Source organism: Bubalus bubalis, chromosome 22 (genome assembly GCF_019923935.1).
Source record: "Bubalus bubalis isolate 160015118507 breed Murrah chromosome 22, NDDB_SH_1, whole genome shotgun sequence".
Classification (NCBI taxonomy): domain Eukaryota; kingdom Metazoa; phylum Chordata; class Mammalia; order Artiodactyla; family Bovidae; genus Bubalus; species Bubalus bubalis.
Window position 1 is genome coordinate 37,137,499 of NC_059178.1, and position 17,755 is coordinate 37,155,253.

At 45.4% G+C, this 17,755-nt stretch overlaps 1 protein-coding gene across 2 annotated transcripts in view; it reads right to left on the minus strand.

The window, feature by feature from the left end:
• Window positions 1–880: 880 nt before the first annotated feature.
• The window catches only part of GAREM1 (GRB2 associated regulator of MAPK1 subtype 1), a 237,815-nt gene continuing 220,940 nt past the window's right edge, over window positions 881–17,755 (minus strand). Inside the window, exons 5-6 of one of the 2 annotated variants that reach the window (XM_025273465.3) lie at window positions 7,416–7,582; window positions 881–6,070 (exon numbers count right to left, since the gene is read on the minus strand). In XM_025273465.3, the coding sequence (XP_025129250.3) occupies window positions 5,188–6,070; window positions 7,416–7,582 (1,050 nt within the window). In that variant the 3' untranslated portion in view covers window positions 881–5,187. Of the gene's footprint in view, window positions 6,074–7,415; window positions 7,583–17,755 lie in introns of both variants that reach the window. The other variant, XM_025273464.3, reaches the window with a different exon arrangement.

Consider the following 17,755-nt stretch of genomic DNA (forward strand, 5'->3'; position numbering starts at 1 on the left):
ATAAATTATACATAAGCCAAAGAGACACACATTTCTATTGCTTTTCTTTTCTCGGTATGAACATGTATTATTATTTTTATTAAAAATTGTAATTTATTTTTGGCTGTGCCACGTGGCATGTGGGATCTGTTCCCTGACCAGGGATCGAACCCATGTCCCTCCTGCATGGAGACCATGGACTCTTAACCACTGGACCACCAGGGAAGTCCCAATTTTGGTTGTATATTTGACTTACAATGTTGCATTCGTTCCAGGTGTATTTAGTGTTCAGGTTATCAGGTGTTTCAGTGATTTAGTTATCTATCTCCCAATCTATATTCTTTTTCAGATTCTTTCTGTTATTATAAGATATTGAATATAGTTCCCTGTGCTATACAGTTGGTCCTTGTTGATCTGTTTTATATGTAGTAGTGTGTATCTGTTAATCGCAAACTTATTTATCCCTCCCCCACCAACAATTATTTTCAAAATTTTTATTTTTTTGGCTGCAGCCATGTGGCATGTGGGATTCCTTAGTTCCCTGACCTAGGGATTGAAGCCATGCCCCCTGCAGTAGGAGCACAGTGTCCTAACCACTGGACTGCCAGGGAAGTTCCCTACTGTCTTTTAAGGCTCACCAGTTCATCTGTATTTGTCTTTTCTCGTATCTCCTGATCGCACAGGTACTAGATTCTCTTTGCACGCCATTGGGTTACCTGGTTCCCAGCTTCTTCCATTTATGATATGATAGCCAGTCTTCAATCTCTTGTTAATATGGAGTGGACTTGCAATCTTCAGAATCTCTTCAGACAAGTTCCCTTCTGCTTCATGAGGATGGGGAAGAGTGTCTGGAAAGCCATGCACTAGGTCCAACTCACTAAGGAACCAATGCCAGAAGAACAACTTTTAAAATTTCTTTATTTATAGACATTTCAGAACCACTGAAATCAATGACAAATTTTTTTTAGACACAACATAACCATGTTTATCTTGAGGTACACATTGGGCCCATAGATAATGCTCTGGAAACAGTGCAACTGTTAACTGGTAGTTAACCCCAGGTTCCAAGCCAAGAAACTGTAAAGATGGTTACAAAATTCTTCGAAAAGAATAAACCATTTCCATTTAAGTCAAGGAAAACGCCCACATTTTTGATGGAGTTCAATTTTTAGGCTTAGCTTAAACAATATTTTAAAGGGAACTTCATATGCGAATGGGAGAAGATGTTTATAGTTAAGAAGTGATCTGAGCCTTACAACATGAGGTTGGAAACAAGAAATTCATAATCCGATAAGTTCATTACAAAACTCATAGCCTTAAAATTAAGAGCAGCAAAATTACAGAACATATTTGTACAGTTTTAACACAATTCACGTTTACCCTTTGTTTCTGGCTTTCACAAGGAGACACATTTGCAAACACCAAGTTCTGAAGACTAAAGGGCGTGACTAGCTAAGAAGCAGCCATCAGCATTCCACACAATCACAGCCCCACCCTGTACAAGTCCTGCTTTCCATTATTTGCCCTCTGGCTATTTTATTTTTCTTGCCCCAGCAGTTTGGTGCCATTATGAGAAAAATAGTGGGATTTGGTATAATGGTGGTAAGTTTCTGAAAGTCTTGTGTGTCCAACAACAGATTTCACTTTTGTGGTGGACTGAAGCTGAAATTTCGCTAGGGTCTCTGGAGAACTGTCTGCTTTACCTGTTTGTTATTTAAAATGTTAACCTCACACTCTTTAGGCATGATGAGTAGTGACTTGTGTGTGACCCGGAGTGTTGGTTAAATGATGGACCCTCTATTCATCCACACCCACTCCCTGAACGGCTCGAGGAGTCGTGTGGACAACGTGCAGTTGGTTCTGGAATGTCGCCAGACAGTGTTCACCCATGTGTCTGAAAACAGTTGGAATGGACAGTCATAATATTTCCCCATAAGATTGTTTTATTTCTACATGAGACAAGAATAAACACTGCAATTTAGTCGAATGGGCAGCTTGCTGCAACTTCATAAACTTGAACGGCATATGTGGGTTGAAAGGGTCTCAACGTAAATTTCACAGTTCATAAAGTCGAGTGGCTCAACTTAAAAGAGAGAGAATATGCAGGCGTTTACGAGATGCTGAGAGGGAACTGACCTGTGAGTGCTTGAGTTCGCCCTCCTTGTGTGAGTCAGGCCCACATTTTACATTTTCGCTGCTCGGTTTGATTTATTGCTGAGTTTCCTTTCTGATGGGGGTCGTGATGATTTTGGCCACAAATTTAAGGACCCCAAATAAGAGTCCTGTTTGGACACTTTCTCCCAGGCCATGGGGGTCAGTGCACAGACTGTGAGGCATCTGCCAGAGATGTCCTGTCCTGACTTGGTTGGTTAGAAACGATTCTGGGTGTGAGGGTCTCTCTACACCACTTTTCAATGCAAAATCGCAGCTCAAGAAGGGGAAGGGCTGTCTCCTTCCTACCCCTGTTCTGCATTTCTTGTCATGATTCTCTGTGGCTATGCAAGCCTTGTCTAGTCAGGGTGCCATGTGGCTTCAGACATGCCAGAAGATACTTATTACCAATTAAAACAAAATTCCAGCCAGTAAAAAAGAACACTAGCCAGTGGGGCTCTGAGATGTTTTGTGTCTCCAACGCTTTCCAAGTTTTGATGGTCTTGTAGTGTTTCTTTGATACTCCTTTCCTAGAAGCTGCCATTTTTCCCATCTGTGGCTTTTTGAAAGACAGAGCACACTTAACTGTCCCTATATCCAGCTGCTCGGAAGATTTCACGTTTCTCTTACACAGACTCAGTCTCAACAACTGTGGTTTTAAATATAAACATTATGAGTTCCAAGAGGGCAGGAACTGTCCTTGATAGCAACCTGTCAAGTCATCCTAGCATGGTGCCCAGCACACAAATGATGCTCAGTGAATTGTGAGTGTGTGACTAAAAGGCCATGTCGTCCCTGCCCTCAAGGAGTCTCTACGTTGCCATCAGTATAAACGCAACGTACATAAGCCAAGACAAAAAAAAACAAAAAACAAAAAAAAGAACAGAAGGAACTTTTTTTTTTCAAAGGAAAAAAAAGATAAAAAGAATCAGTTGTTCATGTGGGGCCACCTTCATAGAAAACTCAAACCTACTTATTCCTCCCTCCTGAATTGAGAACGGTGTCTGGGCGTAAGGATTCACGAATGGGTTCAGCAAGATTTTGTCAGAGAAAACTTGCAACTATTCAACAGCCTCCTGTTTTTATTTTAAAGAAAGGTTCTGAGAGGTTAACTTTACCTAAGGGGTTGCCCCTGGCACTGAAGGATGGTTTCCCAACAGGAAAAGTCGGAGTGGCCGTATGCCATCTAAGTGCAGTACTGGAAGCTTCTACACAGACTTGTCAGTTACTTATGAAGAGGTGACCCAGCCTGACAAGTTTTACAGGGTATTCTTTTTATGGGGTACTTTTAACCTAGAGTATTTGCATTTTGAGAGACATGTGAAGGGAAAGAGGCTTTATTTAAAAAAAAGATTTAAGATGGAAAATGAGACAATGTATCATTTCACCTCAGTTCTAAACAATGAGATGGATTAAAAATATCTTTCATGGCAGGAAATGAAGCCATATTGAATAGGTCTGCAAAACTAGAACTGGTGGGTTTTGTCTTTCCACTTGTGGACTCATTTTGATGAGCAGGAAGAGCGGATAATAACATACAAGCCAATCCTGACACCTGGGTGGGTGGCTGTCCATCTGGAATGTGGGGACAGACTTCAGGAAGGCAGGGCTGAGGATGATAACCTGTTTGGAGAAGGAAAATGTTTCTAAGATTCATATGCCTTCAAAAAGTCAACAATGATATTGATGCCATCGTATTTTGGAATAGTTAATCATGTTTGGCAAAAACTGTCAGACTGGGTTCTGGAACTGTTGGAATGAAAGTATGGTAAATCATGTATTTTCTCTGGACGAGAGGAAAGAAGAGGTTTCCGAACTAGACAAGTACTCTTATTGATGCTCTAAAAAATGATGCAACAGACGTAGCACAGATCAAAGCAGAGGGTGGTGTGTCTGACTTCCAAGCGCTCCTAAAGCACAAAGCATGTTGAACATGAGACATGGCTCTGAAAACTGCTCTCCAGACCCCAAATCACCAGATACCAGGAGAAGAAGACCCTCAAACCCGAGAATTATCACTCAACAGAAATGATCAGTTCCCCAGACATGAATGGGCACAGGAGTATTCTATGCAAAACCCAGCCTGTAACAGGTTTAAAATTCAACTTAATTCTTCAATACAGACTCTCTACTGGTTTGTTCCAAGTTTTCCATGCTGGAGCCTGATACGACAGAGCTTCGAGGGACAGGATTCTGAGAATCTTTGACATCATTCTGTCCACCCTTCCTAAGAGTCGACTTAATCAATGGCCCCAAACTTTCAGTGGATATTTGAAAGTGAACAGATGTTACCTAAAAGATCAGACTCATAGGGATGTTGAAAACATACATTTGTATCATGTCTAGATAAATATACATACACATATATATTCTGGGTATTTTTTCTCTGCTCAATAAAATTAGCAGCTACAGATAAATTGTTGTGGTCATGATTTATTATTTCTAAGGACGTCTTATATCCTCTACCAGCACAAGACTTGATAAAATGCCTTTTGATGAAAAGATCCCCCTCAAGCACATAACACTGCAGTGTCATTTCGTATTACTAACATTTTCAGGCACAAGAGGAAAACAATTAGCACTGAGCAGTCCAAACAACAGAGCACAGACTAGAGTTAATTTTCTGAAGTTGATTCTCCCAGAGGAGGGAATTGTTCAAAAGTGTGTGTGTGTGTGTTTAAGATTTCTTGTGTTTCTCAGCTTTGGCTATTTTGTAAATAAATATCAGACCTTCTTGCATAAACCTACTTGGGTAAGAAGTATTTCTCTGAACATGCCTTTTGTCTTTTAGCAGCTGTTGAGTGTTGAGTGACGTACAAGGCACACCTCTAAGTGTTCTGTACAGCATTTTTATTGATGTACAAAATAGCCTGTTCACCATTCAAAAATCGTAATCTGCATAGTAAGAGTTTTCTCTTATCCCTATTTACAGCGAAGGTTTTTAGTGCAAAAAAAAAAAAAAAAAAAAGAAAGAAATCCATGAAACTATGTCCCAGCCAGTCCCATCTAGCACAACAGGGTTATCAGTTTTGCTCCATGCCAGCTGGGCTTATTTGGCTATATTTTGGGTCTCCAGCCGTTAATGAACTGCAGGATTTTCTTCACCTGCAGTTTGCTCAGTTTGAAATCCTCCGAGAGGATTTCTTCCGTGAGCTGAACGAGCAGATTGCCATCGATCTTCTCGGTCACGAAGAACACGATGACGTCCTCCGACAGCCCGATGAACCGCAGGGACTTGGACACCTCTTCGACCGAGAGTCCAGACAGGTCGGCGGGTGGCTGCCATGGGGACCCGTCGCCGCAGGAGCGGGGGGCCAGCTGCAGGTGGATTGGTGACGAGAAGGGGTAGGGCGTGGAGAGGAGGTCCTGCGCGCCCTTCTGGACGAAGTACGCGTCCTCGGACAGGTCCGGCGACCCGGACTTGGGGGCTTCCTCAGCACCGTCGATTTGCAGGGGCAGAGGCGGGGTGTCCGGGGCCGCTTTCTCTTCCAGCGGCCTCGGGGCCCGGGGGGGCAAGGCGGGGCAGGAGCTGCTCTGCTTGGCCGGCCCGCCCGCCAGGCTCCTGTCGCCTGAGCGCTCCAGGCAGTAGCTGGCCGACTTGGGACAGCCCGCGGACTCCGCGGGGCCCGGCCCAGGCGGGCTGGTGGCCAGCTCGCGGCCGTCCAGCTCGAAGGCGGCCGGGCAGTTTCTCTTGGGCGTGCCTGGCGTCTTCTGTCGGGGATAACTGTAGCTGCGGCTGGGATCCAGCAGGAAGTCGCTCCTGGTGTGGGTCTCCGACGCTCCCGAGTAATGGTTTGGCCACGAGAGCCTGGAGGACAGAGCTTCAGAAGTGGGGCTGCCGCACGGGGACTTGGGGTCCCCGGAATCTGCCTTCACTCGGTTACATGGGTAGCAGGACACGGGAGCGCTCTCGGGGGGGCTTGTCTCACTTTTAGTGACGCTGCTTAAAAGCCAAACACATAGAGAGAGGGGTGAGTGAGAAAGTGAGAATGAACATGCAGCCTAGCTTTAGCCCATCGATGTCAGTTTTGAGTAGAAAAATGTTAGGAAGCAAATATTTCTTATCATGAATTCAATAAAGTATCTACTTAACCTCACTTATTTTTTTTAAATTTAAAGAATCTTTAAATTACTAAAATACATCAGTAACTATGGATATGAAGATACTGATTTAATAAGCTACAGCAGAGATGGCAAATAGATTTTTAACTACAAGAAAATCATTTGTTAGTGAGTGCCTGGATCTTCGTGAAGAGAAAAATCTTTAGTCCTGTTTGGGCTTATCACCAATAGGGTCTGATTGATTAGTGACGTCTGCAGTGGGCAAGGGGGGCATGAGGGAACAGTTAGTGGGTGTCTCGTGCTACAGTGGCGAGACTACATCACCACCACCGATGACCTATCCATCCAAGAGGGTGAGGCTGGAAGAAACGTTTCAAATACAGTGCTTACGCGAGCCTTGGTTTCTGCACAGTTAACACCAGTATAAAGATTTAAGTGTCCAGCGAACAAAAAACACCTGCCAAGGAGAGCTACTGTAACCCATCAGGAGCATGTGTGATCCCCTGCAGCTCTGGGGCCCTATCTTCAGAACGACCATGAAACCCGAGTGCGCTCAGAGTGGGTGACCGAGGTGGGGTGGGGTGGACAGTGGGTGGAACCGAGTCCGCTTCTTTGGGAGAAGAGAAGAGGCACATTCACGGCTGACCTCGCGGTTTCACAGCCTGACCAAGAGAAGCAGGTAGACTTAATTTGTTTCTCTAGACATAAGAAACAGTTGACAGTTACATAGAGATAGATATAATGTAATATAATGAAAGATTTCTTAAAAAAGTTCTCAGCCTGTGCCAACCATGGAATGAGCCACACTGCAGAAGCATTTGCTCAGGGCACCAGGAGGATGGAAATGGAAGACGGTCTGCCAGTGATGGTCAGGAAGGGACCCCGGCTCTGGGTAGAAATTCAGAGTGGAGGCAGAACCCCTGTGATTCCCCGTCTCCCTGGAAGTTGTTGTCTGCTCGGCTGCAGTCAGAATGGAGAGCAGCATTGGCTAGGCTTTATCACCGAACCCCGCACAGACTCTACAGTCTGCTCATGCCACTGGCTCTTCCATCCTAGCTCAGAACCAACAGGGTCTATGCTCGTCCAGTAAAAATAAAAAGAGAAAAAGCTGCCTTTCCTGTCACCGCGAAGAGGGGCCAGCTCCCTGACACTGTCTGCAAGGACCGGGGGGCCTTGGCTGCTGAGGGCACCGTGGGGGAAGTGGGTGCTGGCATAGGACTTACATGTCGTGCAGCCCTGAAGAATAGTAGGACAAGGTGGGGCTGGGCGAGCGAGTCTGCGGCCGCGCCGGCTTGGCTGTGCGAGGAGGGACCGAGGGGCTGGTGGACTGAGGCTTTGCGCTGCGGGGCGGGACCGGCGGCGCGTTCAGGAGCCGGCACTCTTCCCGGACCTGGCGCAGAAGAGAACATGCGGGGTTAGCGACACGCGACCCGGAGGGGCCCGAGGCTGCTCTGACGCGACACCAGCTGCGATGGACGGAGGGGAGGGGTGACCTGAGCCGACAGGGGGCTGCTAGATGTGGAGCAATTTTGCAAGAAACCAGTTTGGCAAATGCTGCTGAAATGTGGCAAGTAGAGGGGAAGGACAGCCCAGGGAGGGCGCAGGTGATCCATGGGGACGCAGAAAAGAAGAGCAGGAAGAAAGTAAGGGTGTAAGAGATCTTACTAGAGGATGCCATTCTCCCAGGCAGTGGTGTTTCTTCACTGTTCAAGCTGAATTCGACTTGATCCAAACCTTAGGGGCAGAGCGAACCTTTTCTAGCGGAAAAGCTCCTCCAGGGCTTCTCACGGGTAAAGGTGCACCTCAATCCCCTGGGGATCTTGTTTCTTGCAGATTCAGTAACCAAGGGTGGGGCCTGAGACTCTGCATTTTTCTAACAAGCTCCCGGGTGATGCGGACCGGGCTGGACCACAGACCATACATACTCTGAGAAACAAGGCGGCAGATGGTGGAATGAGGCAGCTCTCCAAATCCCCAAAATAGTACTGTGTATAAGAGCTGCCTCTGCCTCTCTCACCCTCCCTTCATCTTCCCACCAAAGAGGAGGCAGGTGACCCGTGCCAGCAGCAGCCTGCCTTCACCCCGGCTTGTTTGCGATTCACAGCCGGCATTCAGAACATGGTTCTTTATAATGAAGATATTTTATGTACTTCTCTGTGTCAGACAGCAGGGGGCAGTTTATACCTGGTTCAGCAACTCTACCCTTAACTTTATAGATAAAACCCGAGCCGATTCTGACTCCAAAAAAAAAAAAAAAAAAAAAAAAGAAAAAAGAAAAGAAAAAGGCTTTGCCTGCTTTTAGACTGTGTTTCCACCTTTTTTTCCCACCTTTTCCTTGACTCCTCCATCTCAGGGGCCCTAGGGTAATGAAGACAATGAAATAACAGCTCCCATTAGCTTTTGGTTTGGAGTTTGCTTAAGACCAAATGGGATGGGCTCCTGTTACATCACATTGGCTACCACCTACGCTGCAGCCGGCCTCGAACTGGCTTCCAAGGCCTGATTCACTTGCAGTAGAAATCCAGCCATTAAGAACAGTTATGTGACCCCAGGTGACCTGGCAAACCTCAACTCTAAGCGAAATGGAAGCCATTAAAAGTCTCATCCATTGGCATTTCTCCCTGGACCTGCTCCCACCCAGAGGACCCACCAGATACAAGTTTTCATCTCAGCAGCTCTTAGGCTGAAACAAAATATTCAGAGCAGTGGATTTTCTTCAACAGCTGCAGGCTTTCCCCTTTTGAGCTTTTCTTAAGAAGGTGGTAGTGGAGGAAATAAGGTTTGCATAAGGAAGAGAGAGGCTTGTAATATGGCCCAGGGGGGCTCTTGCCCCACTTTGGGGTCTTCTGCAGAAGCTGAAAACCAACCAGGACAGTGAAAAGCTCTGGTTGGGGTGCTCCCCTGCCTGACTTTTGGAAGCATGGGCTGATTACAAAATAAGTAAAATAGTGTTTCCATCTTGCTGCTGCTGCTAAGTCGCTTCAGTCGTGCCCGACCCTGTGTGACCCCATAGATGGCAGCCCACCAGGCTCTGCCGTCCCTGGGATTCTCTAGTCAAGAACACTGGAGTGGGTTGCCATTTCCTTCTCCAGTGCATGAAAGTGAAAAGTGAAAGTGAACTCGCTCAGTCGTGTCTGACTCTTAGCGACCCCATGGACTGCAGCCTACCAGGCTCCTCCACCCATAGGATCTTCCAGGCAAGAGTACTGGAGTGGGGTGCCATTGCCTTCTCCGTTCTGTCTTACTAGCAAACTGTAAAGTAGCCAACTGTGTCTCTTTTCTTTCTTAAGGAATGTCTTTAGAGTCTAGGGTGGATGGGTGTAACGTCTATAGATGTGCCTGGTTCTGTTTATGCTAGAGTGACAAGAATCATGGAAAACATGAGAGGATAAGGAGTCTGTCAATTTTTTTGATTTTAAAAATAGTCACGTTTCAATATGGAATTAGAAGTATAAGGGTTAAGGCTGAATCTGATTTAGAAATTTCTAAATTTTGGAATTCATCGTTAAATACACTTAATTAGGGATCGCTAACTTAGATGTCAATGATGATATGCTAAGATGTCAATTACAATTGCATTTTTAAAATGTATTTATTTTTAATGTAAGGGTATGACTTTACAATATTGTGTTGGTTTCTGCCATAGGATCATTGGCTGATCTAGGTCTAGGAACACAGAGAAGCAGCCACATGCCGTTGAATTTGACCTCTGGGAAGCCCTCTCTTCTCATAAGGTTCCTGACAGCTGCTTCTGCCTCCTCCTCCTCTAACTGGGCAGTCAGTCCTTAGAGCTTCCCCACAGGTTTGTGGTAGAGAGAATACTATTAATAAAAAGAGTTATTTGTAGGTGACAGGGCCTGGTAAGGTGAGCTTGGCTGACCGAGAGCCTTTCCAGCTAAACTCCAAACAGCACCTGAAATATGGAAAGCTCCTGAGATGGCCACATGACTCCTGAAAGGAATTCAAGAACAAAGGTGTGAGTGTGTGTGAGAGTGAGAGAGCTTCTTACCCTTGGGATCTGATCAGTGAGGAGATACTAACATGAGGCCAGGAAAAAAAAAAAAAAAAGAGTTCTTCCCTTGTGATGAGAAGGCAGTGTTGTTAAGTCACTTCAGTCGTGTCTGACTCTTTGTGACCCTGTGGACTACAGCTTGCCAGGCTCCTCTGTCCATGGGATTCTCCAGGCAAGAATACCGGAGTGGGTTGAGAAGGCAGTTTGGGTGTAATCACGTGACTTCAAGAACTAGGCTTATCTGAAACCCATTTCGGAGACAAAGGTTGTTAAAACAAAACCTGACTTCAAAGGGACCCCGTCCTGGATGATAACTGAGCTGTAATGCGGTGGAGGCACAAATTAGTGCTTCACCCAGCAGGTGTGGGAGGGCAGCCCGTCGGGGGGTGAGCCCTGCTCACAGCTCTGCAGACAAATGCATCTCCACGGGTTACTCTCAACTTGTGGCTGCAGATGTGGGTGCTCGAGGGAAGTTGTACAGCAGTGTATTTTATGGGAAAAATTATATATGCGTTGGGGTTCCGAGGTTACATATCACAGGGTTTATGGTGCCATCTTACTTCCTAACTCTTACATCCTTTCAACAGAAATCATTCTACTTTCCTTTGGATTTAATTCATCATGGGACATTTGTATCCAAGGGAAACGTAGCTGTGGCTTGAAATGTATTTCATCTGACAATAAAAGGTAATTTACAAGACCGGATGGCCAATCACCCTATTTCCAGTTTTCCCTCATATTCCGTTTCATGTTGAAGTGCTACATTTTCAGCACATTCCTTCTAAAAGTCTCAGCATGTGGCTTTCATCATGTTACTTCCCATCTCCAGGGGCCCCTCTGACTACTGGACAAAGTCCAGCTTCTCCTGCCTCCCATCGAGGCCTGCAGCAGTCTTTCTAGTGATTTCTTCCCATCTGATGCCATCTTTCTAGTATTTCCTCTGCTCTCCTCTGTATGAACACACAGGTCCCTCCAGTGGGGCAGGTTCAGTGTCATCTAAACTTATTCCTTGTACTTTCCTGCCTGTCCGTGCTTTACTTCCAACTGCCCCCTCCCCCGACCCCCGTCACTGCCTAAGGCCCAGCCTAAGCATTACAGGTGCGGTTTGGGACCGTCACACACAGCCATCAGCACTCGTCACTGCTTCTGAACTCTGCACAGACGCCGTCTGTATTTACTCACTCTCCATGTATGCTCAAGGAGCCTGAAAGTGGACATGCTGGGGCCATCGGCATTGTTCTTACTGCTCTGTGGGTGGCAGAGTTTGGGGATTTGACACCCCTGGCCCAATGTGTCACCTTGAATGGCAGGCAGAGGTTACTGGATGTCACCAAACTCAAAGCACTTTTATTTTTATATGGATACCATAAGAATGTCTTTTATATTTTTATGTGGAAACTGTTATTGATAAGTCATCTGGGCTACATGTTAATTTGTGTGTGTGTGTGTCTTCATATTGGTATCAATTTAGGGGAAAAAAAGGGGTGTAGCAGACCTGGGCTCGGTGACCACCATCAACTCCGCCACCGCTAACCTGGGCGTGGTATCGGTGAAAATGACAGTTATTTCTGAACTGGGAAATGCTGTGGCTTCATTAGGGAAGGGTGGGGAGGAGGGGAGAGGTATTTGGATGACCAAGAATAAGCTCTCTAACGCTGGTGCTAAGCGAGGAGATGGCATTGTGTCTGAGGCAGGTATTATTATTGCCTATCACAGATTATGGGTGACTTTTGCCTACTGGTGGGTGATCTCTGGTGATGAGCAGCTTGAGTGTTTACAGCCAAGCTCCCGGCACCTGGTTATGATGGGGGTCAATCCACAGTACGAATTCAGGGCGAGCAAACTCCTACCCGTACCCAGAGCCTGGCTTTACCAGCACTTCTCTGGTCTAAAACCTTTCTTTCCAGCAGTTTCCCCCCTGCCCAGCACAATCGTCTCATCCTTGCCCCTTTACAAGTCTTGTCCCTTTTCTACAGCAATGTTCAATGATCCCATCTTATCAGAGATAAGATACGCTGCCCTGAAGTAAGACACTTCTCCCCAGGGTTCAAGGTGCAGACTGCCAACCCAGGGCTAATCAGAGAGCAGATTTATTGAGAGGACGAATAGTGAGCTCCACCCTTTCTAGAATTGTCACTTCTCTCTAGTCTATGAAGCATATGTTCAGCGAGGCATAGGCAAAGTGACTGTCTCTAACACAGAGAGTTCCCTAGTGGGATTTGAAGGAGGCGTGGAAGGTGCCCGTCCTGGGACTAACAGCCAGACCACAGGGACCATCTACTCCCACTGCCCCTACAAGTCTGAAGAACATGCATCACTTCCCCTTTTCCTACAAACATGAATTCCATTTACGACTGACTTGTTCAGTTCCGTGCTGGGTGCCCATACAGGCTCACTGAGCTGCTGTGGAGTAGGGCTGATGAGAACGAAGAGCCCCTGCAATTAGCTGGGAGGGGGGTGATGGAGGCCAGTGCATGACAGATAGAAACAGGCTCCGTAATAGCAGAAGGCGGAACGCAGATCAGTGGGAGGATCATGGATGATTCAAGAGGCAGAGGGAGGACAAACTCAGGCAATTATGCTGAGGAAGTCTGGAGGCGGAAGGAGTTGTGAGTGTACAAGAGAGGCATGAAAACACCCCCAGAAAGATGATTTGGTCTGGGGGCTTAGAAGGCGAGACAAATCCTGGTGCTACTGATTCAGACAGACACTTAGAAAGAAGAACGGGCGTTGGGAGAAACCAAGGAGCTCAGGGTTGAAAAGAGTTTGAGCTCAGTGTTCTATTGATAGAACCTGAAGATGTGAAGAGGGCTGAACCCCTAAGAGGCGGCAGAGGAGGAGACCAAGGCGGAGAAACACAGGGGCCTGCACCTCACTCTTCACGGCAGGCAACAGGCCCTGATGGTGTCACAGAAGCGGACGGTGGGGAGGACAGCTCAGGAGAGGGATGCGGTGAAGACAGTGACGGCAAGAAGTCCAGGCAGGTTGGGAAGATGTGTGACAATTAGCAGGTCACTGCGGATCTTAGCACATGAAGCTTCAGTTGAGTGAGGAGACCAGAAGCAGATTCCAGGGGAGTCAGAGCTGGAACAGGAGGCCAGGGAGAAGTTAGTGAGGACAGACCATACCTTACAAGAAGGAAGGGGGAGGAGCTATTTGAAGTGGATACTGGACTGAAGGAGGCGTGGCCTTTTTCTTGGAAGAAACTTGAAAACGTGCACGAGTAGGTACATGTACGCACGCGGCCTGAAGCCAAGTGTACGCTGACTCCAGGGGCAGACAGAACACACTTCCCCACAGTTCTCTGCCTTCCCCAGGCCAGTACCAACCACGTAAAACCAGAAAAATAATGGCAGCTGATTATCTAAGAGCTTCCCAGGTGGCGCTAGTGGTAAAGAACCTGCCTGCTAGTGCAGGTAAGAGATGCAGGTTTGATCGCTGGGTCAGGAAGATCCCTGGAAGAGGGTACAGCAATGCACTCCAATCTTCTTGCCTGGAGAATCCCATGGACAGAGGAACCTGGCGGGCTGTGGTACACAGGGTCGCAAAGAGTTGGACACGGTCGAAGCAACTTAGCACACGTGCAGAGCAAAGATGGACACACCCAGTAGAATAAGTGACTTCGGAAAGCTTTGTTTAGCTACGTGAAGGTGGTTGACAAGATCAAAACCCAGTTCCAACCTGTGGTCAGAATCTCATGCGTCACAGAGTGGGACTATTTATTTTCAGAATACTCTTCCAGAAAGTGTAACTTGGTTCCCTGACTCCTGGAATAGGCATTTAAAGGATCCTTTCTCCTCCTCTTCCCTGGACTGCCCTGGTGGCTCAGATGGTAAAGTGACTGTCTACAGTGTGAGAGACCTGGGTTCGATCCCTGGGTAGGGAAGATTCCCTGGAGAAGGAAATGGCAACCGACTCCAGTACTCTTGCCTTGAAAATGCCATGGACGGAGGAGCTTGGGGCAGGCTACTATCCACGGGGTCGCAAAGAGTTGGGCACGACTGAGCGACTTCACTTTCTTTTCTCCTCCTCACTCCTCGTAGCTGAAAGTCTTTTTAGCTGGTGGGGGGAACTGAGCCCCATCTGAAGGACCAATAATTTATGCAAAATGGAAAACAAGGTCTTCTTCCTAAATAGTCACATATTAAAGACAATGCATGAGAACGTGTTAAATACAAAGCTCGTTAAAGCATGGTTGGAAACAGGGGTAAATGTAAATGTTTGGCAGACAATTCAAACATTACATACAACTGGAGTATCTTACACACATGAACTACTTTCTTCTGTGACATTCTCTGACACTTCCTAGGGATTAACACAACACAACAAAAGACACACAGTGTGCCTATGAAGCTACTCAGCATAGGAATGGGGGCTTTTTAGTCTGATGATGCTTCTTGGAAAGCCTTAGCTTCTCAGAACTCTACTTGTCTTATGAAAGAAATGACACTTTCACACCCCATTCATTCACCAACTGGACCAATGAGGCAGCTTAGGAAAATGGAATACTTACAACGACATGTTCCTTGCTGAACTTTTTCTGGGGGAAAAAACTTTTATAGCAGCAACTGTTGTTTAGTCGCTAAGTCATGTCCAACTCTTTTGCGACCCATGGACTGTAGCCCGCCAGGCTCCTCTGTCCATGGAATTCTCCAGGCAAGAATACTGGAGTGGGTTGCCACTTCCTTCTCCAGGGGATCTTCCCAACCCAGGGATCGATCCCGTGTCTCCTGCATTGGCAGGTGGATTCTTTACAACTGAGCCACCTGGGAAGCCCATAGCAGTAATTACTCAACTTTTAAATACAAGCAGTGGATCTGAAAGCAACTGTCATTAAGACTCCGTAAGTCCTTGTCCACAGTCTAAAGTCCGGCATCCCATGCCTGCGGATGAAAACCTTGGCCCTCAAAGACCACACTGCTTGGTCACCAATGGGCTGCAGCCGTCCTTAGGCAGACTCAGGATCACTGCTTTTATGCTGACAATAATTCAGAAAACAGACACGATAGGTGAGCTTGATCTGAAACTGGACTCACCTTCACTGTGAGTTTTCTTCTCTTAAAAAGCTGACTTGGGGATCGTGTCAGAGTTCCGAAGAAAGGAGTTTTGTAACCAAGCTTCCCTGAACTTTGTAACTTTGCCTTGACCGCGTGCCCTCTGCCCCGTATTTCACATTTCTTCCCACACTCCCTCTCCCAGATAACACAATCATTACAGCCTTAAGAAATCTGATTTATAAAGAGGCTTTTATACAAAGAGTTCACAACCCTGTCACATACCCATCAGGGGTATTCTCAGCCAAACAGAAATTCAAGTTTTAGAATGACAATGTGGCCATCAATGAACGTCTCTTAGATGGATTACGCAAGGGTAGATGTGATTTACAGTCGAAATCCTGATTCTCTGATGCGTGTGTTTCTTTTTCGCCATTGTGTATGTGGATGGTAAGGACCGAAGGCAGGCCTGGGTCTGCCATGGCTTCCAACCTCCAGGCTTGGGGCAAAGGAGTCAAGGCTGAGGGCACAGGAGGCCGCTGCTGGGAAACGAGAAGGGCCTGCAGCTCTGAAAAGAATACTTGTTTAAATTCCAGGGTGCTTCCCTGGACTCTGAAGAAAGATGATGCCATTGGGGCAGAGAATAAAGCCCTTTTCTGAGCAAGGAGTATAATGCATGACAGATACACTGAAATAGGATATAACCTTCCTATTAATGCGATTCTGTGCAAACGGTAAACCCAAGAGTGCAAATTTGAAACAAGGGCTAGCCCAGAGAATATTACAGTGACTTTATTAACATTCTAATCATTGAGACTTTCAGTAGACACAGGAGAAAACAATTTCTTGGCCAAGAAGGTTTCATTTAAAAACAAATAACCTACATAAAACTGAAGGCAATTAGTTTCAAAATTACTAGAACACAGTAATAATTCAGTCGTTATTTCAATTAACAAATGGGAAACGCAGGTATGCCTTGCTTACCGAGTACTCCTTAAAGGTTGTAATTAAAATGAATTAAATGTCAGATGCCTTAGGAGACCTTGTTAATTAGTGGAATCCTGAGTGAATCCTTTCGTAGAGCAATTATTTTGAAAAGTAAATAGTCATTTCCAGATGAACCTGTTTAATATCTAAATTTGACTATGACTATGTCAGGTTTACTTAAGAAAAACTTTCCTTTAGTGCCTTCCTAAGTTTTTTTTTAGCTTAATTTATATCACCTAACTTTTTTATTGGATTACAGATATACTGTATCTTTTATATACAGTAGTGTGTGTATGTTATTTCCAAGTTCCTACTTTATCCCTCCCCATTTGCCGTCTCTAATATTAATAAACAGAAGGAGAAAGCCCAAAGACAAAATAAAAATTCAGAGTAAAATCAATTATTTTTTTAAAAATGTATTTTGTTGAAGTACAACTGGTTTCCAATGTTGTGCTAATTCCTGCTGTGCCGAAAAGTGATTCAGTTACACACGTGTGTGCATACTCTTTGCCATTATGGTTTATCACAGGATACTGCATATAGTCCCCTGTGCTGTACAGCAGACCTTGTTGTTTATTCTATATATAATAGTTTGTTGCATCTGCTAATCCCACACTTCTAATCCATCCCTCCCCTCCTCTCCCTCCCCCTTGGCAACCACAAGTCTGTTCGCTCTGAGTCTGCTTCTATTTTGTAGATAAGTTCATTTGTGTCATAGTTTAGCTTCCACATATAATGGTATATGTGGTATTTGTTTTTCTCTTTCTGACTGACTTAGTACGATCATATCTAGGTCCATCTATGTTGCTACAAATGGCATTCTTTTTTTTTTTTTTTTTAATGACTGAGTAGAACTCCATTGTAATATGTACCACATCTTCTTTATCCATTCATCTGATGACTGACATTTACGTTGTTTCTGTGAGTTGGTCATTGTAGATTTTGCTGCTATGAACACTGGGGAGAATGTATCTTTTTCAATAATAGCTTGTTTGGATATATGCCCAGGAGTGGGACTGCTAGATCATACAATAACTACTTTTAATTTTTGAAGGAACTTCCATACTGTTCTCCATAGGGGCTGCACCAATTTACATTTCCACCTACAATGGAGGAGGGTCCTCTTTTACCACACCCTCTCCAGCATTTGCGATTGGTCGATTTTTAAATGATGGTCATTTTGACTGGTATGAAGTGACACCTCATTGTAGTTTTGATTTGCATTTCTGTAATAATTAATGATATTGAGCATATTTTCATATACCTGTTGGCCATCTACGTCTTCTTTGGAGAAATGTCTGCTTAGTTTTTCAGCCCATTTTTAAATTGGGTTATTTGCTTTCTGTTGATGAGTTGTATGAGCTGTTTGTATATTTAGAAAATTAAGGCCCTCTCAGTTGCATCATTTGCAGTATTATCTCCAAGTCTGTAGGTTATCTTTTCATCTTATGGTTTCTCTTATTGTACAAAAGCTTGTAAGTTGGATTAGGTTCCACTTGTTTATTTTTGCTTTTATTTCTATTGTCTTGGGAGACCGACCTAAGAAAACATTGGTACGATTTATGTCAGA